Source organism: Neoarius graeffei, chromosome 3 (assembly GCF_027579695.1).
Source record: "Neoarius graeffei isolate fNeoGra1 chromosome 3, fNeoGra1.pri, whole genome shotgun sequence".
Lineage (NCBI taxonomy): Eukaryota > Metazoa > Chordata > Actinopteri > Siluriformes > Ariidae > Neoarius > Neoarius graeffei.
In genome coordinates, this window is record NC_083571.1 from 9,413,926 (window position 1) to 9,437,938 (window position 24,013).

Sequence of the window (24,013 nt, forward strand, 5' to 3'; positions counted from 1 at the left end):
TCTAATACAGTAAACACCGTGTTCTACTGACTGAAACACTGAAAACCGTCTGTTATAAAACACATAGAACACACCTGAAGTTAAAAGAGGTACAGAGAAAATAAAAATGCCTGTGTTTTCAAAAGATGGCACATCAGTGACCGAAAATAAGAACAAAATAATTAGTTTTTCTTTTGTTTCAGACATGTAAAAGCTTTTTTTACCTTTACCTGACATGTTTCGACGGTGTAACTTCCGTCTTCATCAGAGGGTCACCCGGATGTTGGTGTGTGACGTGCCTTTATAATCAGCTGATGTTGTGGAGGCGTGACCTCCCTGCCAATATTGACAGGTCGGTCACGCCTCCCGCTGTCAGTGTTGCCCCCTCAGGACGGCGCTCCAGGTGTGGGAGAGCATGTATGCCCCCTCATCCCTGTTTATTGTTCTTGGGCTACGCTTTCTGATTTCTATTGACTCCTTGATCCAACGGTGGTATCTGTTGTTCTCTTGCTGTATGATCTGAGCATTGTCCCAGTCCATTATATGATTTTCCCTTCTGCAGTGGTCTGTTATTGCTGATTTCAGGTTCTCTTGCATAGCCTTTTCTTTTATTGCTCTTGTTTGTCTCTGTTCTGTTTCTTTTTCACATTCTTTTTTATGTTCCTTTTTTCGTATGCTAAAACTCCTTCCTGTCTCCCCAATGTAGGTTTTATTGCATGACAGGCATGGTATTTCATATATGACATTACATTTACTGTTTTGGTCGATTTTGTCCTTAGGGTGAACTAGTAGCTGTCGTAGTTTGGTGTGTGGTTTCACGGGTGTTTGTATGTTGTGTTTTTTCATGGCTCTTTGGATTTGTTCTGTGACTCCTCTGACATACGGTAGAGTCACTACTGCTTTACTTTCCTGTTTTTGGGTTGTCTGTTTTCTTCCTTTTTCCTGCGTCTTTTCTTTTGTTTTCACTTGTTGTGCGCCTTTGTGTATGGCCCATGGTGGATATTGACATGTGATCAGAGCTTGGCGTATGTGTTGTTCTTCTGTTGCGCGTTCTGTGGGGTCGGTTATGATTGATGCACGTTCGTAGAGTGTTCTGACAACTGACAGTTTGTGTGCGATGGGGTGTTCGGACGTCCAGAGCAGATATTGATCAGTGTGTGTCGGTTTTCTGTAGATTGTTATTTTGATGTCTCCGTCGTCTGTGTGGCGAATTTTTATGTCCAAAAACGCTATTGATTTTTCTGTTTCCTCTTCGTGCGTGAATTCGGGAGGCGTGACCGACCTGTCAATATTGGCAGGGAGGTCACGCCTCCACAACATCAGCTGATTATAAAGGCACGTCACACACCAACATCCGGGTGACCCTCTGATGAAGACGGAAGTTACACCGTCGAAACATGTCAGGTAAAGGTAAAAAAAGCTTTTACATGTCTGAAACAAAAGAAAAACTAATTATTTTGATTTAAGAAGAAGACATAATGAACGTAATATATTTATGAAAATAAGAACACTTATTAAAATGTACTGAGTATTTTGCCCTTGAGGATACTTAAATTTTTCAAATGTAATTTTATGTTACTTTAAAATAACCAAAGATTTTCACCATCCCTTTTTAAACTGTTGTTAAACCCAATATGGCATTATGAGAAAAGAAGAAATCGATAAAGTGACTGCTCAGTGCTTATGTCAGCGAGCGTCAGATATCCGCCGTCAGCGTCCTCCGTCAACATGACTGGTCGAGTGGTTTGGAAAGGAACCCAAAGGGATCAGAAATGTTCCCTGGAAGTCAGTTGAGTGCTCGACCAAAACAGAGAAGAGAGAGCTGATGCAGATCCTGTGACATTTCATAGTCCGTTCATCATTAGCTCTCCAGCAGTCTGTCTCTCTCATCTGCATTTCCTGTCTCGCGCTCTGCAGACCAGCAGGGCAGCCTGGCCATCAGGGGTTTGTGGAGTCCGTTGTAGAGCGCCGTGCCCAGCAGCAGGATGAGGAAGCCGAGGATCTGCAGGCCGTGGAAGGACTCCCAGCCCAGCGCCAGGCTCACCACCCAGATGACCAGCGTGCGCAGGCTGTCCAGCACCATGCGTGTGGTGGCGCTTATCTCTTTGGTCACGCTGATGCCAGCGAAGTTGAAGAACGCGATGCTCACCGTGTTACCCAGCAGCGCCAGCATGATCAGTGGCTTGTGGCCGATCTGACAGAAAGCGTCCAGTGCGTCCTCCAGAACCTGCCGTGGGTTGCTGCCAAAGCTCCCGACTGGGATGTAGAACATCGGGATGAGCAGGAGGGTCAAGATGATGAAACCAAAAAAGCCTGGGATACAGAAAGAAAGGACGGATGGGGCCAAATTAGAATGTTCATTTATGAAATTTGCCTTCACTAAATTCAAACCATTTCATCCTGCACTTATTTTTACTCGTGGACACATTTTAACTTTTGGTTCACGGTTTCACACGTTTTTAAGCATTACTCTTGGAGTACTGATGTGGAGCAGGGATGTGAACTAGTAAAGGGACGCAAGTAATATGAAGGGAAACGTAAATGCAAAACGACGTCAGACACAATTTCGGTTTTGTTCCAAATCTTTACCTTCAGTCCCGACTGCTTTCAGAGGATGAACGTTGTGCTTATAAATAAACTTCTCCTCCAGGACCATCTGTATGGACACAATGACCTGAGCCATGATGATCAAAAGGTCGCCTGTAGGTCAAAGAACAAACAAAAGAAAGTGAAAAATCATGATTCTCACCAAACAGCTGGACTTTAACCCTCTGGGGTTGAGAGCTTCGCCGGCGAAGCTTGGCAGCTTTAGAATGAGTAGGTCATGCATTTAGATAAATATCTTTGCGAGTTTTTATCATACAAGCATGATAAACATATCGACAGAAGCTTTATACTTTACACTTTCCTATGTGTCTGCTGCCAAATAATATTATAGTTTTCAAATTACTTAAAATAGATGAAACATAAAACTTGTCACCTTACTCAGTCACACCGGAGTCGGAGCGCTGAGCGTGCACTTACACATTCATAAAAGACTGTTCCCATGGTAACGTCATGATAATCACTTTCACTCTTCCGGTTTCAATTGGTTTCTCTTTCGTGGTGGGAACGCCCACCATAAACAGGATAAAATCTGTCAGCCACAGTTTAGGCTATTTGGAGGTAAAACTTGTTGCAAGATGGCACGCGGATTTTATTTGCTTCTGATGATTCAGGACAGCGATTCAATTTCAGGACAGTGAATCAATTCATGATTCAGGACTGAGATTCAATTCAACCTTGAGAACTGCAACACTGATGATGAGCGGTGCCTTTTTTTTTAACTTTGACTCGATCCAGCTGAAGATCAGCTCGAGTAAGTGTAAATATTTCTTGTATTTCTGATGAGCAGATGGGTTGATATGCGCGCGCTGTAGTGCAGACACAGGAAAAATAACTGAGCAATTTTTCCAGAGTTAAAAGTATTTTCCTCAAAAAATAGTTAATTTTGCTCTACTTTGAGTTTAGAGAGTAGAATTTGGAGTTGGAGTAAAATTACAGAGTGATAGTGTAACAGAGTTGGTTGTGGCTCTGAACTGAGTAAAATAGTCTCATCTCATTATCTCTAGCTGCTTTATCCTGTTCTACAGGGTCGCAGGCAAGCTGGAGCCTATCCCAGCTGACTACGGGCAAAAGGCAGGGTACACCCTGGACAAGTCGCCAGGTCATCACAGGGCTGAGTAAAATAGTACAAGAGTTAATTTCAAGACACACTGAATCGAGTCAAATACCAAAATAAAGTCAAATACCAGATAAATGAAGATGTTGTAAAAAGCAGATTTAGAACCGTGTTGGAATGTGTGAAAAATCATGGTTTTTCACTCTTCTCATTGAATGGAATGGATTTTTTTTAGCCTGGGAAATCCCATGCTGCTTTGCACAATTGTTCCGATCTGAAAAGACAGCATGGAAACTATGGTCTAAAGGCTCGCCTGAGTTAGGGAGCCAATCAGAGAGTGGGGAGGGGTGGAAAGACGGTGACGCGTACTACTCGACAAACGGAAGCTTGTAGTTTATTTGGGACTGTTTACGGATCACATTTAACATGGCGGCGAGCGATACGAACCAAACCAGCTTCTCTCATATTTGTCTTGCACAAACGGCAGTAATCGTTCGGTGCCATTGTTTTCCTATTTTTGTTTTGCCTTCTCTTTCTCTTTCCTTCTCTTCTTCGCCTCTTCGTCGCTCTAACTACGTCACCGGGTACAACTGCCATGATTGGCCATGGGCTACGTAACCATATAATTTTATATTGAATACCATATAATTTTATATTGAATCTTTTTATTATTTTGGGTAAATATCATATTCATAGATGTAAATGGGGGGAAGGAAACCCTCATATGCTGCGTTTAAAAATGAGGTCAAATCATATATGAACTCTCTTGAAGGACTGAACAACCGCAAAGCCGAAAGGACAATTATTTTGATGGCAGCTTATAATTTTCTTTCTTTTCTTAATTAATGACTGTATGTTTCTTTCTCTACCCCACCCTTCCAGTGTTTTGTATAATGTTTGGTTTTTCAATAAAGAGGAAAAAAAGAAGAAAAAAAAAAAGCCATGGGCTACGTATACGCCAAATGATAGACATTCACAACGTCCAATAAACGGCCGTTGACAATCGTAAACCACACCTCCCCTACGAGAAATTTAATAGGCGGATTCCAGACCATATTTCACTTGTGATAAGGTCTGGTGTTAACCAGACTAGATTTTTTTACTCTTCTCATTGAATGGAGTGGATTTTTTTACTCTTCTCATTGAATACCCCTCCCACTGCCAACCTCTCATCTCATCTCATTATCTCTAGCCGCTTTATCCTGTTCTACAGGGTTGCAGGCAAGCTGGAGCCTATCCCAGCTGACTATGGGCGAAAGGCGGGGTACACCCTGGACAAGTCGCCAGGTCATCACAGGGCTGACACATAGACAACCATTCACACTCACATTCACACCTACGGTCAATTTAGAGTCACCAGTTAACCTAACCTGCATGTCTTTGGACTGTGGGGGAAACCGGAGCACCCGGAGGAAACCCACGCGGAGACAGGGAGAACATGCAAACTCCGCACAGAAAGGCCCTCGCCGGCCACGGGGCTCGAACCCGGACCTTCTTGCTGTGAGGCGACAGCGCTAACCACTACACCACCGTGCTGCCCCCACTGCCAACCTTTTATCCCAAAACAATAGGACATACATTTTTGATGGCCAGTTAATTGTCCAAATCAATGGAGCAGATTTAAGTTTTTGTACTTGATCCATTCCTAAGACTGAACAGAATCACCTCAAGTGAGCAAAACGGTTCGTCACAAAGGGTAATGCTTTTTCACACATTCCAACACAGCTCTAAAACTGCTTTTTACAACATCTTCATTTATCTGCTATTTTTTTAAAGTACAACCATGACATACAGACTACATAGATATTATTGTAGCTGAACTTGTGCTGAATACAAAAAAGTCATATGACTTTGAAAATACTGCTTAGATTTGTTGAAATTGACGACAAAATCAGAGCAAGTCAAAATCATTAGAGTGTCAGAAAATACCCTCAGACTCCAGAGGGTTAAGGTCTGAATCACACTTTTTAATAGTACGGATTTCATGAGTATGGAAATTAAATCTACATGTCCCGCCCTTTCTGCTGGTAAAACTAGTTTCACTTGATCTTCATTTGCATATTCGAACCAAATGTAACCACTGTGAAATTAAAGTAATCCCCCTGCAAGAATTTAATAATAAAAGAAAATGTTCTATAAGGTTTCGGGTGACTTTAAGCCTTGCGTGTACCTGTAATGATGTCACTTAGCTTGCGTCCGTTGTCTTTGTTGCCGCTCAGGAAATCGGCGAGTCCGACCACTATTAAGCCCAGGATGGTGATCAGAATCCCAACCCACTGACTGACCACCAGCCGGCGACCCAGGAAAGCCACTGACAACAGGCCGGTGAAGATGATCACTGCTCCACGTAACATCTGGAAACTGGAGGCACTGGTCATGTTTAGTGCTAGATGCAGAAAGTAAGGGAATGATAAGGTCAGAAACTGTGCAAATCTTTTTTCTTTTTTTTGTAAAACGAAAATGAAGTAAACAGGATCAATAATGTCCTATGTATCTTCTGTTGAGCCGAGATCCATTTTGAAGCCAAAAACAGATAAACAACTAATTTCAGTCTTTTCTTCAGTTCATTCACACAAAAAACAAACAAAACACTCATTATTTCATGTCAAACGTGCATTTAAAGCGAGATGAGATTTTACCAAAACAATTAAACACTATCATATTTTGCACTTATAATGTTTACTCTTTCAATAAAACCTCTGCGTAATTTTTTTTTCGCAAAATTTTTTCACAAAGACGTTTCTCATAGGCGTGTTTTCGCGACCGCCATTTCAGCTGAACTCAGCAGGGGAAGGGGTCGACGCAGGAAGCGATGCCATACGCTCAACCTAAATACAAGTCACACAGAAAGGCCCTCGTCGGCTGCTGGGCTCGAACCCAGAACCTTCTTGCTGTGAGGCGACAGTGCTAACCACTTTACTGGTAAATAAGGCTGTCGTGTCAAAATATTCCTCTTTGAGCATTTGAGCTTTCTGTATTTACATTCAGGAGTAGACGGACACCAAAGAGGTGGGAGACATAAACTTAAAAACGCTGCCACCTGGACTCTGAAGTCATAATGGAGAAATTGTCAATATATACTAAATCTCAGGTTCAGTTTTCAGGCTGACGGCACGGTGGTGTAGTGGTTAGCGCTGTCGCCTCACAGCAAGAAGGTCCTGGGTTCGAGCCCTGGGGCCGGCGAGGGCCTTTCTGTGTGGAGTTTGCATGTTCTCCCCGTGTCCGCGTGGGTTTCCTCCGGGTGCTCCGGTTTCCCCCACAGTCCAAAGACATGCAGGTTAGGTTAACTGGTGACTCTAAATTGAGCGTAGGTGTGAATGTGAGTGTGAATGGTTGTCTGTGTCTATGTGTCAGCCCTGTGATGACCTGGCGACTTGTCCAGGGTGTACCCCGCCTTTCGCCCGTAGTCAGCTGGGATAGGCTCCAGCTTGCCTGCGACCCTGTAGAACAGGATAAAGCGGCTAGAGATAATGAGATGAGATGAGTTTTCAGGCTGAGAATTTTATAAATATCATATTAAAACGCTAGAATTTCAGCGAAAACGGATACAAGATTTTACGCTTCTTGTAAATTCATGGCCAAGGCAATGTATCAATGCCTTATTTATTCATGAGATATGTTAACTCAAACAGAGAATGATAACACTCGGAAGTAAAAGCGACTCCTACTTACCGACATACATGATGGAGGTTCCTGCCATGTCACAGACAGCGGGCGGGAGGAAGAGGAGGGGATTGAAGCTCTGCCCCGGCTCTATTGTGGGTGTCGGACTGCGCCGGTCATGACAGATGAGGATGTAGAAAACGGCAAGGCAGCTCAGCTCGCCCAAAAACATACAGACAGCCTGGGGAAATTCAGACAACAAAGCAGAAGACGTGTCGGGATTAAGACGAGTCAGCAACGGTCAGTCTGAGTCACTCTGTCACAGCAAGCTGAGTCATGAGCTCATCAGAAAGTGATAACACAAAGGTTTAAAAGAGGGAACCTGAGCAAGAAAAAGTGCTATAAGGTGGTACAAGTGGAAACATTTTTTGCCCAATCATCATCAGATCACGAGCTTGAATCCCAACAGTGATGCTACGTCATGATTTCAAAAAGATCGCCTTCCTCTTTTCCCTGAGATTCAGCGTAAAAACAGTCAATTGGTTCACTCATATATTCATCGTGCTGCACTCAGCGCTCTCCTGCTCTATTCCTTTAATCAGCGACACGGATGTTCTACCATGTTATCGTTTCTATACCAATGAATAAAACAGGGATTTATCTAACAGACTAAAAGCACACTGATATGAAGTTTATTTTTCTGAATGTTTATGGACGGAGTCTCGAATGTGAACATTTTTTCAGTCAGTTACCGACACTTCCAGGACCAGAATGTCAAGGACGTAACGTGGTAGCCCATCAAAACAACCATGACGACCAAACCATCAAACAGAACTGAAATGTGACAATGTAAGGCTACATCCACACGACAACGGCAACGAGATTTTTTTTTTTAAATATCGTGTCCACATGGGCAACGGATCAGTAAAATATCAGGTTCATATGGCAACGCAACGCTTGCTGAAAACGATGCAATACACATGCCACACCTCTACGTGCGCTGTAAGACGGTCCCATCGGAGACACCAGAACAATAGAAGTAGACGCATGCGCATAACTGCGCATGCGCACAGTGACTATCCCTGTCACTGTCACACGCACACACTTTCTCACTCCCTATCCTATGGATATAGTCCCTTTAAATCACGTGCTCGTTTTCTGAATGGAGACGCGGAAAGAGGAATGAATGGGGGTAGATGGAAGCCGGTACGCCAACATTCTGATATCCTCCAGAATTCTTTAATGGTCCGGAATAAATTGAATGCTACACGTTGATGGATTACTTTGTTCTTCTACGCCCTTTTTGAGGAATGTATTGTCAGACTTAAACCAACATATGAAGAGGTGAGATCGCTCCTTTTTTTTCCCTATTTTTGCTGGCGGGATTGACTCTGCCCTAAGGGCTATTCTCTCTCTCTCTCTCTCTCTCTCTCTCACTTTGCACCATTACACAATAAATATTCACAGTGAAAATATTTTGTAAGCGCGTTTCATGAACCAAGTTATAGGATTTGTTGACAACTCGCATCGAGTTCGTTACACTTCTACCCGGCGTGAAGCACTGACAGTCATGTGGTTGTGACGTTATCATAAACAAATCCGTTCTACTCATCCAGACGACTTTGCAACGGCTCCGTTGCCAGATTTTTTCACTCTGGAACCCGTTCTCAAAAGATTTCGTTTTGGGGCACCCAAAACGCCGGTGCCGTGTGGACGCCGGGCCGAAACGATAAACAATTTTATCAGATTCACCTGAATCCGTTGCCGTGTGGACAGGGCCTAAGAGAGGACCAACCTCCACGACTAATTGTTTACAACAGGAAACTCAACAAAGGACGAAATTTTGTTCCCTGAGAAAAGATCTATCCAAAACATCGATCAGAACTGAATTCGCACGATAAATGAGAGAGAAGATACAATTCTAGTCAGAAGAAAATGTATTAAGTTGACATAATTACTAATTTATTTGCAAAAAATTGCCAGAACAATGACTAAGTGTTGTACAGAAGGTTGAGTTCATTCAAACAAAACAATCGGAACGGAAATCCGTGGAGAACGATTTAACTGAATTATGGACGACGGACGCCACGCCATGGATGGATGAGCTAAAAGACGCGTTTACTCTTTGTGGCTTCTCAGAAACATTTTTTTCATCTTATTAATGTCAACAACGAAAATCAGACAGGCTGATGATGAAGGAAACACTTTACACACCTCCCATAATAGAAGAACAACTTATTTCCCAGGTATTTCACAACATTAAAAGTAACTATTAACAGATAAAAAGTATGTGTATAATTTCTCCATAAATAAAATTGTTAGTGTTGGCTAATTGGTTTGGTATAACAGAAATGAGATGCTCTGGGTGTGCAGTAACGGGAAAATAATCAACTTTGGAATAATAACAGTAACACCGCTTCACATCTGGATGCATCATAAAAGTGCTCTCTTATGCAATATGCTGCTCAGATACAAACATTTTTTTCCTGTAACATTTAATTTTGTGCTGGAAAAAAACCAACAACAAATGAACATTTGGAACTCTAAAATGTTTTTATAATGTTTTGACTCGATAATGTAGACGTCACAAAATAGAAATCTATAACAAAGTTTGTATGGAAAAAAATAGGGTGCCTCAGACTTTTGCACAGTACTGTATAAGTGTATTTAAAAAGAAAAAACAGCAAAATGGACTGAAATTCATCAATGACATGGATGCATCAAAAACCTGATAATTTTTACCATTAAAGAAAGAAAGAAAAAAGAGGACTATTACCTGCAAAAATGGATGGGAGAAGCTGTGATTAGGAGTACCAGAGCAACCAGGAGCAGAAAACATGTCAGCCCATCTGTTAATATAGAAAACACAGGAATTTCAGTTGTATATTCACTCACAATAACGCTTTAACTGCAGTCAAAAACTGTTTTATTTTTTTCGTGGTCCAAATCTGCTCTGATTGGCTGGCGAGCGGGTCCGTATCCTACGGTACGGACCCTGGATACGGACCTCTGGCGACTCGCTCGTTCACAACAACAACAAACATAGTAGCAATTTTTGTCAACATTTATTTTCGCATTTCTCAGGAGAACAGCATTAATTTTACAGCATGGATAGCGATAACGACAGTGTTCACAGCAGTGATGGGAATAACGGCGTTAGAAATAACGGCGTTACTAACGGCGTTACTTTTTTTAGTAACGAGTAATCTAACTAATTACTTTTTACATCGTTATAACGCCGTTCCCGTTACTTACAATAAAATACTATGCGTTACTTTATTAAAGCTGTTCTCATCTGGCACGCTGCTCGCTCAGCCTTTCTTTACTCTGCTTTAGTGTGGGGCGGGGAGACACGAGACAACGGCACAGTAAGCCAATCAGAGTAGATTTGGACAACAGACGTAGGTAGGCCACGCCTACTGCACTACTGCGCGCTCTTTCAATCGGAAGACCCAGCGATGGCGAGCGGTCAGCCCAACACTGCGCTTTCACATTGGAAATACAGCCATTACTTTTCATTACTTGAAATAAAAGGCAAGAGTGTTTACGTGCAATGCACATTATGTTGAGGAACAAAGCGTTTGTCCTCGTCAGTGGCCAGTAATTAGTAACATAATTTTAATAACTACAAAAATATATTACATTTGATATATGTCTTATCTCACATTGTCCCACAAACATATTAATATAGTGTAGATAACATTACTAATTGGTTCTGTTAAGTGTCCATTTCAGTCATTAAACACATTTAACATTCACTTTTATTATGATTACACTAATTGAATTTGATTTTTTTTTGAGGGGGAACAAAATGTAACGGAATAATTACTTTCCCTGGTAATTAGTTACTTTTATGACAAAGTAACTCCGTTACTAACTCAGTTACTTTTTGGGAAAAGTAACTAGTAACTATAACTAATTACTTTTTGAAAGTAACGTGCCCAACACTGGTTCACAGCGAAAGCGAGTTTTACTACCCTGAGGAAGAAGAAATAAAAGAAAACATTTCAGGAGAAAGCTAAAAACCTGTAACTGTTGCTAATGCCGAGCAAAAACATGGCTGAATCCTGAATGACTCCTATTTGTATAAATAGGGGACTACATAGGTGGCAAAATTGGGGTGTATGGGGTGTCCAGGTAGCCTAGTAAACTAGACCCACCTGCCTAGCGGCCAAAAATATTTTTGCCTAGCGAATGGGTCTAGCCTTGCACCTCGTCTCGTCTCTCGTCTTCTTCCGCTTATCCAGGACCGGGTCGCGGAGGCAGCAGTCTAAGCATGGAAGCCCAAACTTCCCTTTCCCCAGACACCTCGGCCAGCTCCTCGGGAAGAACACCGAGGCGTTCCCAGGCCAGCCGAGAGACATAGTCCCTCCAGCGTGTCCTGGGTCTTCCCCGGGGCCTCTTCCCGGGGGGACATGCCTGGAACACCTCCCCAGGGAGGCGTCCAGGAGGCATCCGAAAAAGATGCCCGAGCCACCTCAGCTGGTTCCTCTCGATGTGGAGGAGCAGCGGCTCTACTCCGAGCTCCTCCCGAGTGACTGTGCTTCTCACCCTATCTCTAAGGGAGCGCCCAGCCACCCTGCGAAGGAAACTCATTTCAGCCGCTTGTATCCACGATCTTGTTCTTTCTGTCATTACCCAAAGCTCATGACCATAGGTGAGAGTCGGAACGTAGATCGACCGGTAAATTGAGAGCTTCGCCTTTTGGCTCAGCTCCTTCTTCACCACGACGGACCGGTAAAGCGACCGCATCACTGCGGAGGCTGCACCGATCCGCCTGTCGATCTCACGCTCCATCCTTCCCTCACTCGTGAACAAGATCCCGAGATACTTAAACTCCTCCACTTGAGGCAGGACTTCTCCACCAACCTGGAGAGGGCAAGCCACCCTTTTCCGGTCGAGAACCATGGCCTCGGACTTGGAGGTGCTGATTCTCATCCCAGCCGCTTCACACTCGACTGCAAACCGCCCCAGTGCATGCTGAAGGTCCTGGTTTGAAGAAGCCAACAGGACAACATCATCCGCAAAAAGCAGAGATGAAATCCTGTGGTTCCCAAACAGGATTCCTTCCGGCCCCTGGCTGCGCCTAGAAATTCTGTCCATAAAAATTATGAACAGAACCGGTGACAAAGGGCAGCCCTGACGGAGTCCCACATGCACTGGGAACAGGTCTGACTTACTGCCGGCAACGCGAACCAGACTCCTGCTCCGTTCGTACAGGGACCGGACAGCCCTTAGCAAAGAGCCCCGAACCCCATACTCCCGAAGCACCCCCCACAGAATACCACGGGGGACACGGTCGAATGCCTTCTCCAGATCCACAAAGCACATGTGGACTGGTTGGGCAAACTCCCATGAACCCTCGAGCACCCTATGAAGGGTATAGAGCTGGTCCAGTGTTCCGCGACCAGGACGAAAACCGCATTGTTCCTCCTGGATCCGAGGTTTGACTATTGGTCGAATTCTCCTCTCCAGTACCCTGGAGTAAACTTTCCCTGGGAGGCTGAGAAGTGTGATTCCCCTATAATTGGAGCACACTCTCCGGTCCCCTTTCTTAAAAAGAGGGACCACCACCCCAGTCTGCCACTCCAGAGGCACTGTCCCCGACCGCCACGCGATGTTGCAGAGGCGTGTCAACCAAGACAGCCCCACAACATCCAGAGACTTGAGATACTCAGGGCGGATCTCATCCACCCCCGGTGCCTTGCCACCGAGGAGCTTGCAAACCACCTCAGTGACTTCGGCTTGGGTAATGGACGAGTCCACCTCTGAGTCATCAGCCTCAGTCTCCTCAGTGGAAGACATGACGGTGGGATTGAGGAGATCCTCAAAGTATTCCTTCCACCGCCCGACAATGTCCCCAGTCGAGGTCAACAGCTCCCCACCCGCACTGTAAACAGTGTTGGCAGAGTACTGCTTCCCCCTCCTGAGGCGCCGGACGGTTTGCCAGAATTTCTTCGAGGCCGACCGATAGTCCTTCTCCATGGCCTCCCCGAACTCCTCCCAGTTCCGAGTTTTTGCCTCCGCAACTGCCCGAGCTGCAGCACGCCTGGCCTGCCGATACCCGTCGGCTGCCTCAGGAGTCCCGGAGGTCAACATGGCCCGATAGGACTCCTCCTTCAGCTTGACGGCATCCCTTACTTCCGGTGTCCACCACCGGGTTCGGGGATTGCCGCCACGACAGGCACTGGAGACCTTGCGGCCACAGCTCCGAACAGCTGCGTCCACAATGGAGGTAGAGAACATGGTCCACTCAGACTCAATGTCCCCCGCCTCCCTCGGAAGCTGGGAAAAGCTCTCCCGGAGGTGGGAGTTAAAGCTCTCCCGGAGGTGGGAGTTAAAGCTCTCCCGGAGGTGGGAGTTAAAGACCTCCCCAACAGAGTGCTCGGCCAGACGTTCCCAGCAGACCCTCACCATACGTTTGGGCCTGCCAGGTCTGTCCAGCTTCCTCCTCCGCCAGCGGATCCAACTCACCACCAGGTGGTGATCAGTTGACAACTCAGCCCCTCTCTTCACCCGAGTGTCCAAGACATAGGGTCGGAGATCAGATGACACGACTACAAAGTCGATCATCGACCTCCGACCTAAGGTGTCCTGGTGCCACGTGCACTTATGGACACCCCTATGCTCGAACATGGTGTTCGTTATGGACAAACTGTGACTAGCACAGAAGTCCAATAACAAAACACCACTCGGGTTCAGATCGGGGAGGCCGTTCCTCCCAACCACGCCCCTCCAGGTGTCACTGTCATCGCCCACGTGAGCATTGAAGTCCCCCAGTAGCACAATGGAGTCCCCAGTCTGAGCACCCCTCAGTACCTCTCCCAGGGACTCCAAGAAGGCCGGATACTCTATACTGCTATTTGGCCCGTAGGCACAAACAACAGCAAGAGCCCTCTCCCCAATCCGAAGGCGCAGAGAGGCGACCCTCTCGTTCACTGGGGTAAACTCCAACACATGGCGGCTGAGCTGGGGAGCTATAAGGAAGCCCACACCAGCCCGCCGCCGCTCACCACGGGCGACTCCAGAGAAGTGGAAAGTCCAGCCCCTCTCGAGGAGCTGGGTTCCAGAGCCCAAGCTGTGCATGGAGGTGAGCCCGACTATCTCTAGCCGGTACCTCTCAACCTCCCGCACAAGCTCAGGCTCCTTCCCCCCCAGCGAAGTGACAGTCCATGTCCCAACAGCCAGCCGCTGTGTCCGGGGATCAGGTCGTCGAGGCCCCTGCCTTCGACTGCCACCCAATCCACACTGCACCAAACCCCTACTGCTACCTCTGTGGGTGGTGAACCCACAGGAGGTCGGGCCCACGTCACCTCTTCGGGCTGAGCCCGGCCGGGCCCCATGGGCAAAGGCCCGGCCCCCAAGCGCTCGCATACAAGCCCCAACCCCGGGCCTGGCTCCAGGGTGGGGCCCCAGCTGCGTCCTACCGGGCGACGTCACGGTCCTGGATTTTTTCTCCATAGGGGTTTTTTGGTAGCCTTGCACCATATAAACAAAAACACCCTGGGCATCAAATTGTGCCCGCCAATCACAACGCAAGGTTTTTGTTTGGATTCTTTGGGCGGGCTTTTGCAGGAGTGACGACAAAGCTGCACGACGCTGGAGAAAGCACAACAGGAAAGCTGGCTACAGCTAGTGAACAGTAGGGGTGTGCAAAAATATCGATACGGCGATATATCGCGATACTTTGTTTTCCGATTCAATATCGATACTCAAAATTTGAATAATCGATATTTTTTCAAATAATAAAATCATGTTTCAGACGGGTTGTAAATCCAGTACGACTTCCGCACCTCCGCTCCGCGAGGTGTCGCTGTGCCGCTACCTCACTGCAAGGCACTCTTCGTCTTCTCTTTTTTCCCCGGCGGTTGCAGTGAGGAAAAAAAAAAAAACAGGCAAGCATGGCTGTTAACATAAACCTAGAGACGCCACCGAACTTTAAGGCAGATGTTTGGAGGCACTTTGGATTCCAAAGGAAAGGAGAAAAAAAAAAACAAAAAAAAAACAGTCAGCCGGACAAAGAGAATGCACTTTGCAAAACCTGTTTCGCTCCAATTAAATTAAGCAGTGATGCAAACAGCGCGCCTTTTGGCGGATGGCGCCTTTTTCACGGCTGAATCGCGAAGATCTGAATTTTTTTTTTTTTTAGGGGGGGGGGGGGGGGGGGCGTTGGAGTGTCTTATTATAATTTCAAAGTAAATTCTGTATTAAAATTACTAAATAAGCAAATCCGTTACAGTCCATGAAACAGGAAGTGTAAGGATGAGGAAAAAACAGTTTAAATCGGGAAGTTGCGCACATTTGCGCAGTCCTGCCGCTCAGGCTGCACAAATGTGCGCAGCTTCCCGATTTAAACTGTTTTTTCCTCATCCTTACACTTCCTGTTTCATGGACTGTAACGGATTTGCTTATTTAGTAATTTTAATACAGAATTTACTTTGAAATTATAATCAGACACTCCAACGCCCCCCCTAAAAAAAAAATTCGGATCTGCGCGATTCAGCCGTGAAAAAGGCGCCATCCGCCAAAAGGCGTGCTGTTTGCATCCCTGATTAAGATGCTCCAATTAAGATGCCCACTGCACTTTTCAATGTGTTTCAGACAGTGTGTTGTTCCTGCAAAATAAGCACAAGTTAAATGTTCTCAAGTTTACAAAGAACAAATTGATAGTGTTCGCACTGAAATGTATGTGCAGTCTGCAGTGCAAGTTTTAAGTTTTCATAAAACAATTTGATTCTGCTTGTTAAGCAGCACTGATGTGTCCATGCTTACAGAAAAGTTGATAATACTAGCACAGAAATGGGAATTTTCTGTATGTTGTAGTGAAGCAACTCTTGGTTTTGCCAGCAGTAGAATAGAGACAAATATATGTCTGGCAAGAGTGTGTAGTTATGTATGTGAAATGTAATTTTACAGTGGTCAATAAATTCTGATTTTCTTCAGTGACACAGATATTGTGATGTGGTTGAAATTTCTTGCAATATATCGATTATCGCAGAATCGCTGTACCGTGATAATATCGTTATCGTGGGCAAAATATCGCCATAGTATCGTATCGTGAGGTATCTGGTGATACCCAGCCCTAGTGAACAGCGCTCGTTTGACTCCGCTTTGGAATCAGTTTTAGAAGAATTAGACTTGGAGCTTTCGTTGAAACATGAGCAGGAAGAGGCTCTCCGCTCATTCCTTTTCAAGAAGGACGTTTTCACTGTTTTGCCGACCGGCTATGGCCAAAGTCTGATCTACCAGCTGCTCCGCTCGTAGCCAAAAGGATGGGCTAGTTTGTGCAGTACGAAGAATTAATAAACAGCTTTGAAACATTACTTTTTTATTGTTTCTTATTTTCCCGTTATTTTAAATGTAAGGGAAATTATTTCACCAAACACCACTAAATAAAAACTCTCAAAAACAGTTTAAGCAAACCCTTGAAAAACACTTGAAAAAAATAAGAGTGTATGTTAAGTATGTGGTACAGACTCCAAACTTGTGGTCATTATCTCCAAACTTCTTAATATCTAGAACCTGTTTATTAATTAATACGCATTTTGAAAAATTATTTATTTCAAGGTCTCCCCCACTGCGCGCTCTGACTACGTCACAGTCACTGTTGTGCTGATTGGTCAGAGCGTTGGCCTATACACACAGAGACAGTTTGAAAGACAGCGGGTTGTTCCACCCCCACCCTTCAGAAATATCTACGGATCGAGGCCAGACTAAATATTCACATTTAGTCTGCCTTGCCAGGCTAGTGTCCAGGAAGAGGTAGTACCTTTAGCAGGAGGGCTCGCCATGTCCTTGTCAGGACAGCTTGTCTGTTACTGGTCCTCACTTGACACTCAGCTCTCACCTGTGGCTCCACGTAGCTGTCGCATGCAACAGCGGCCACACCCTGGGCACTGGCCTTGGCGGGCTTGCTAAACCAGGTGAGGGTAGCCGATGGGTTCCAAACCCTCGGTGAATTAGAATTGGTCGGTGTCAGCCCCACTGCATGCGGAGACTGACTCCCGGCGGAACGAACAGAAGAGATCTCCTGTAGATCCAACGGTTGTGAAGGCGGTGGCAGCAAGCATTGTGGAATGCCTAGAGCATGGACGCGGCACCCAAAGAAGTCCTGGTCATCCACTGCAGCCAAGGAGGCCTCCAGTTGTAACATTCCCTTGTGCCACTGAACCCTGGCTTCTGCGGCCGAGAGGGTGGGGTTGTTCCCGTGCAACAGCTTCCCCACCAAAATCCAACTCACGCACAGGTTATGTGCAGATCCCCCTTCCTTTTCCCAATTCCTTCCTCTCAACTTCTCCTGAAAGTCCTGCGGTGACAGGAGCGGGGCGAAGCGACAGGTAGCAGTTACTACTGGCAGTCGTAGCCTCAAACCTGCACGTAGGCGGCCTGGGACAGATGGTCGTCCTTCATTGTACCTGGGGCAGCAGTGGAGTTCGGCAGCATCCTTGGTGACTGAGCAGCCCTTTTTAGGACAGCACTGCTCACCCTAGCAAGGGAGGGGCCTAGAAAAGGTGGCCTAAACATTGCCTGCCCTAATTCACTAACTGGCCAGCATGCCGCGGCTGGCAGTTAACCCTCTTAGCGGTCGAAAAGAAAAAACAAAATTATCCTTGGCACTTGGAACGTGCACACCCTGCTAGACAGAGAGAACACAGTAAGGCCTCACAGAAGAACTGCCCTGGTAGCTAGAGAATTGGCACAATACAGGATCGACATCGCCACGCTCAGTGAAACCTGCTTTGCTGAAGAAGGAGCAATCTGCGAACCAGATGGGGGCTACACCTTCTTCTGGAAAGGAAAGGCAGAAGCTGAAGACAAACAACATGGAGTTGGATTCGCTATTCGTAACACCTTGCTACGCCAACTCCCTGATCTCCCCACCGGCATCAATGAACGGCTGATGAAAATCCGCTTCGCTGTCAGTCGCTCAAGGTATGTTACCATCATTAGTGCCTATGCCCCCACACTCACATGCAGTGACGAGGACAAGGAGAATTTCTATGAAGCCTTGGACTCCCTCTTGAAGTCAACTCCTGCAAGCGACAAGCTAGTAGTCCTAGGGGACTTCAATGCAAGAGTTGGGACCAGAGCTGGGAAGGAGTTTTAGGCCCCCAGGGAGTCGGCAAGATGAACAGCAACGGGCTGCTGCTCCTGACTATGTGTGCTGAGAATGGTCTCACCATCACCAACACCCTCTTTAGACTGGCCAGCAAGTACAAGACCACATAGATGCATCCAAGGTCCAAACAATGGCATCACATGGACTATGTCATTGTCCGGCGGCAGGATACATGGGATGTGATGATCACAAGAGCCATGCGAAGAGCGGAGTGTTGGACTGACCATAGGCTGGTGAGGGCGATCCTCAACCTTCACATAGCCACGGTTCATCGCAAGAAGCCCAAAACTGCTCGCCCAAAATTCAACCTCACAAAGCTACTGAACCCTTCCACAAGAGAGAAATTTCAATCCCACCCAGACGACGCTCTGACTGCTCAAGGACCATTGACTCGCGACCCAATAGAACAATGGAACCAGTTCAAGCACATGGTGACAGAGTCAGCCAAAGCCACTCTAGGTCTGCAGAGGCGTGTCCATCAGGACTGGTTTGATGAGAACAATGCTGAAATCAACAAACTCTTAGAGGAGAAGCACAATGCCTACATCATCTGGCAGAATGACCCATCTTCCATCTCCAAGAAAGAAAGCTTCAAGCACCTCCAAAGCAAAGCCCAGAGAGAACTGCGCGCAATGTAAGACAGCTGGTGGGACAGAAAAGCTGAAAAGGTTCAACTTTACGCCGACCTGAATTACTTTAAGGAGTTTTACAGTGAGCTCAAGGCTGTGTATGGACCACAGAGACCCAGCACAACCCCACTACTGTCGGCAGATGGTCAGACCTTGCTGAAAGATAAGGACAGCCTCACACAACGCTGGAGGGAACATTTCTTCACCCTCCTCAACAGACCGTCCACAGTTGACCCTACAGCTTTGAACGTAATCCCAGAGAAGCCAGCGCTTGAGGAACTTGACCTGCCACCCAGCCTTGAAGAAGTCACCGCCGCAGTGAAGCAGACGAACTCGGGTAAGGCGCCAGGCATGGACGGCATCCCAGTCGAGATATACAAGGCAGCCAGCCCACTGGCCCTGGACACACTCCACGAGATACTCTGCAGCATTTGGGAAGAAGAATCCATGCCACAGGACTTTCGAGATGCCATTGTTGTCTCTTTATTCAAGAACAAGGGCAGCAAATCTGACTGTGGCAATTACCGCGGCATCTCCCTCCTCTCTATCACTGGGAAGATACTCGGCAGGGTCATCCTGAACCGCCTTGTCAGCGCCGTCTCAAAACCGTCACTGCCAGAGTCCCAGTGTGGCTTCAGACAAGGCCGCAGCACCATCGACATGATCTTCTCGGTGAGACAGGTCCAGGAAAAGTGCATCGAGCAGCGGATGGATCTTTACGCAGTCTTCATAGACCTTATGAAGGCCTTTGATACGGTGAACAGAGAAGCGCTGTGGGTCATCCTTGCCAAGCTTGGCTGCCCGAGGAAATTCACTACCATCATCCGCCTCTTCCACGATGACATGGTTGGCACTGTACTTGCTGGGGGTGACATTTCTGCTCCCTTTGAGATTTCAAACGGTGTCAAACAGGGCTGTGTCCTTGCCCCGGTCCTGTTTAACCTGTTCTTCACATGCGTGCTGAACCATGCTCTCAGAGATCTCGACAGAGGCATCTACATTAAGTACAGGTTAGACGGCTCTCTGTTTGACCTGCACTGGCTGAACGCTAAGACCTGAACAATGGTGAGACTTGTGACAGATGCATTGTTTGCCGACGACTGTGCACTGATGGCACATACAGAAGCGGACCTCCAGTTCATCGTCAGCAAGTTTGCGGAAGCCTCCCAACTCTTCGGCCTGACAATCAGCCTAGGAAAAACAGAAGTCCTCTTCCAACCATCCCCAGGCCCTGCTGTGCACCCTCCCCCCACCATCTCTATTGGAGGTACTGCACTGAAGAACATTGAGAACTTCAAATACCTCGGGAGCATTATATCCAGTGATGGCTCCATCAACAAGGAAATCTCTGCCAGGATCAGTAAAGCCAGTCAGGCTCTTGGTCGCCTTCGATCTCATGTGATGAGTTACAAAAGCATCAGGCTCGACACAAAAATCAAAGTGTACAAAGCTGTCGTGATCACAAGTCTCCTCTACGGCTGTGACACCTGGACGTTGTACAGGAAACAAATCAAACAGCTTGAACGTTTTCACATGAGATCCCTACGGTCGATCATGGGCATCAAGTGGCAAGATCGAGTGACGAACCTCAAAGTCCTGGACACAGCAGACCTAGTTAGAATAGAAGCTATGGTCTTGAAGGCTCAACTCCACTGGACTGGTCATGTCATTCGCATGGAGCCTTACAGACTGCCTCGCCACCTACTCTACGGAGAGCTGAGGCAGGGCCATAGACCCAGGGGCCGACTGAGAAAATGGTACAAAGACTGCATCAAAGACAGCCTGAAACATGTCGGCATCCCTGCAAAAGACCTTGAGGCTTGTGCACAAGACAGACCAGCATGGCGTAGTCAAATCCGGCAGGCCCAGGACAACTTTGAAAGCAGTCGCCGTGACTACATCACCCAAGCAAGAGAAAGAAGAAAGGCCTCAACATCCTCCCTTCCTGCAGCAGCCACGTTCCAATGCCCTTACTGCCCATGAGTGTGTGCCTCCAGAATTGATCTCTTCAGCCACACCCGTGCCCACGAAAGGAGGCCCACTGCACATTGACATTGTCGGATCGACGGTCTATCAAAGGATAGGTGGCAAAATGTAAGGTTTTTTTCCTGCCATGGAAGGGCGGTATACAAAGCAGAATCATAAAGCAGAGTATTTAAACAGCGTTATAAACATGGATAGAAACAAACGTGACAGTGATGATGATACTTCGCAACGCCTCTGTGAAAACAGCGTTCATATCCATATCGGTCCGTATTTGCTGATTGCGCTCAAATCAGTATCAGGTGTTTCCCATAACGACTGGGTCCCAAGAACGCGCACCATGCGCTCCTTGAGCATGCGCGACTGCAAAGGCATGACAGTCAAGTGTTTGTGTGCTGTGTGACCACAACTTTTAGCTTACGTGTACTGTATATCACCACCAAAATGCCTCATTTTCATTGATAACCCATCACAAAAGATCGCGAGCTGTAGTGTGACCGTAGCTTAATGAGACAGATGTGACGTCAGATGCAACCCAACAACTGTACCCTACTACGAGTAAAAATTAGCTTCAACTTGGAAAAAAATTTGCGGCCCACTAGAAGGCGCTTGAAACTCTAATAATGAATAGAATAAATAAAATATAATAATGTGGATAAAAATAGTAAAACTTTTTTGCAATCTGTATTGTATTGACAATTAGAACTTTAAGAAATAGTGTGAAAATTATAATAATAATAACTTAGAGTTATGAGTAGATTGGACAGTTTAATCTCGAACATTTTTAGTTATATACATAACCAATAGACATACATGTCAACCCCTACGGATTTCACGTATTCCCTACGGATTTTGGCATTTTAAAAATGGTACGGGCGTAGTGGTATTCAACTACGGATTTTTCTACATTTTCACCTTAAAATTATTTTGATCTATTACCATCAAAAAAATCGTCATGAAATACGAAAATGCACGGGAGCCGCCATTTTCTACATTTAGAATTACTCAACCGGTACTTCCGCTAGTACCAACAAGCCATTCCGAATGTCTGAGCATGCGCAATTGTGATTTTCCTGCACACCGAGCGGGAAATAACAGCACATGTAGCGTAACAATAGACAGGTCAAGATGTCGGCACCACCGAAGAAAAAACTCAAAACATCTAAAACTGGAGGTCGCTTTCTTCCCGAATGGACAGAAACATTCGATGGAATAATTATCGCTTCCAAAATGGGTGCTGAGTATGTCAACTGCACAATTTGTTGTAGAGACGTGAAAGTGTTTGCCTCTGGAATTTACGACGTGAGGGAACACATGAAATCTCAAATGCATGTGAAGAACACAAACCAGAAAAAGAGACAGCCGTCAATTAATTTCTTCACGCAAAAGCCAACAAAGGTTGTATCTGACACTATCTTAAAATCAGAAGTGGCATTTTGCAATTTCATTGCTCAACACAACCTCCCGATGTCCGTCGCAGACCATTTGACGGAACTCGTCCCTACATTATTTCCAGATAGTGATCTAGCAAAGAAATTCAGCTGTAAACGGACCAAAGCGACTCAGGTGGTGTTTACATTAGACCGTATCCGTCTCGTTTTCGTCGCGGATGCACTGTCCGTTCACATTAAAACGCCGGGAAACGACTCCACAGGCGGAACAACTTGAATCCGCCAGGGCCCACGTATTCAATCCATTACGTATCTGATCCGGTGCTGTGTAAACATTGAGAAACGAGGATACGCTGTGCTGAGCTCTAGCTGACGTCGTCATTGGACAACGTCACTGTGACATCCACCTTCCTGATTCGCTGGCATTGGTCATGCCACGTGCTGATGTCGTCATTGGACAACGTCACTGTGACATCCACCTTCCTGATTCGCTGGCGTTGGTCATGCCACGTTGGTCATGTGACGCGACTGCTGAAAAACGGCGCAGACTTTCACTTCCTGCTATTTGTCCCGAATCACTGCTCGTGCGCTTCACTCGCGCGCTCTGTGAGCTGCGCAGGGCCGGAGTGCGCACCCTCCAGAGGGCACTCGCTGTTCAGGGCGGAGTGATTTGGAGCGCAGGATGCCTGCGGAGCCGAGCGTATCCGTGTATTGGCGTTGCTGTGTGCACGCGAATCGTTTTAAAAACGTTAATCTGATGATCCGCTGATAAGGTCTAATGTAAACACCACCTCAGATTATAAAACGAAGTCTAGCACCAGAGGCCACTTCTCCAGTGATAGATCATTGTAAGATGATGCCCTTTTCTGTAATGATTGATGAAAGCAATGATAAAAACAGTGACAAGAGACTGGCAGTGCTTGTCCGAATTTTTGACGTGAATGTTGGGGCTCGATCCAGAATTTTGGACATGCCAGTGTGTAACATTGATACAGCGGAGTCAGTTTTCAAAACTTTGGATGACGTATTACAGTAAGTATGTTATGTCCATTTCATGTTATGTCCACTAAATTTTGTTGAACTGATACAGGGTTAAGAAAAACACTGACTGTTGTTTAATTGAGTGTTAACAGTACATATGGATGTACAGAAATAAACCAGTGCATATATTAGGTAAGATCTGATACATTTTTTTATGCATGAAATATTACTATGGATTTGGTATGGAAATTATGGATTTCTTTACCAGGGAGTACAGGTGAGAGCTGTGAGGGGTTGACATGTATGAATAGAGTAAAATATTGACCTGGGTTCAACTGTGCAGGAAAATGGTGGCTGCGATAGTGAGGTGGAAAAGAGAGAGCAGGCAGGGTGGAGCAGCTGAAGGATTTTGGGAGTCATTTGTGATCGGAAAGTCCCAGCAAAAGTGAAAGGTAAGATGTATAAGACAGTAGTGAGACCAGCTGTGATGTACAGATTGGAGACCGGACCCTTAACGAAGAGACAGGAGGCAAAGTTGGAGGTGGCGGAGTTGAGGATGTTAAGGTTTGCGATGGGAGGTTGGACAGGATAAGGAACGAGCACATCAGAGGGACAGCACAAGCGGAGCGCTTGGGAATTAAGGCCATCCTTAAAAAAAATCCATTTC

At 46.1% G+C, this 24,013-nt stretch overlaps 1 protein-coding gene across 1 annotated transcript in view; it reads right to left on the bottom strand.

Moving 5' to 3' along the window:
* Window positions 1-1,407: 1,407 nt before the first annotated feature.
* Window positions 1,408-24,013, bottom strand: part of slc35f6 (solute carrier family 35 member F6) — a 28,551-nt gene continuing 5,945 nt past the window's right edge. Inside the window, exons 2-6 of the mRNA XM_060916363.1 lie at window positions 10,020-10,092; window positions 7,313-7,484; window positions 5,811-6,026; window positions 2,569-2,679; window positions 1,408-2,292 (exon numbers count right to left, since the gene is read on the bottom strand). Coding sequence (XP_060772346.1) covers window positions 1,841-2,292; window positions 2,569-2,679; window positions 5,811-6,026; window positions 7,313-7,484; window positions 10,020-10,092 — 1,024 coding nt within the window. The 3' untranslated portion in view covers window positions 1,408-1,840. The remainder of the gene's footprint in view (window positions 2,293-2,568; window positions 2,680-5,810; window positions 6,027-7,312; window positions 7,485-10,019; window positions 10,093-24,013) is intronic.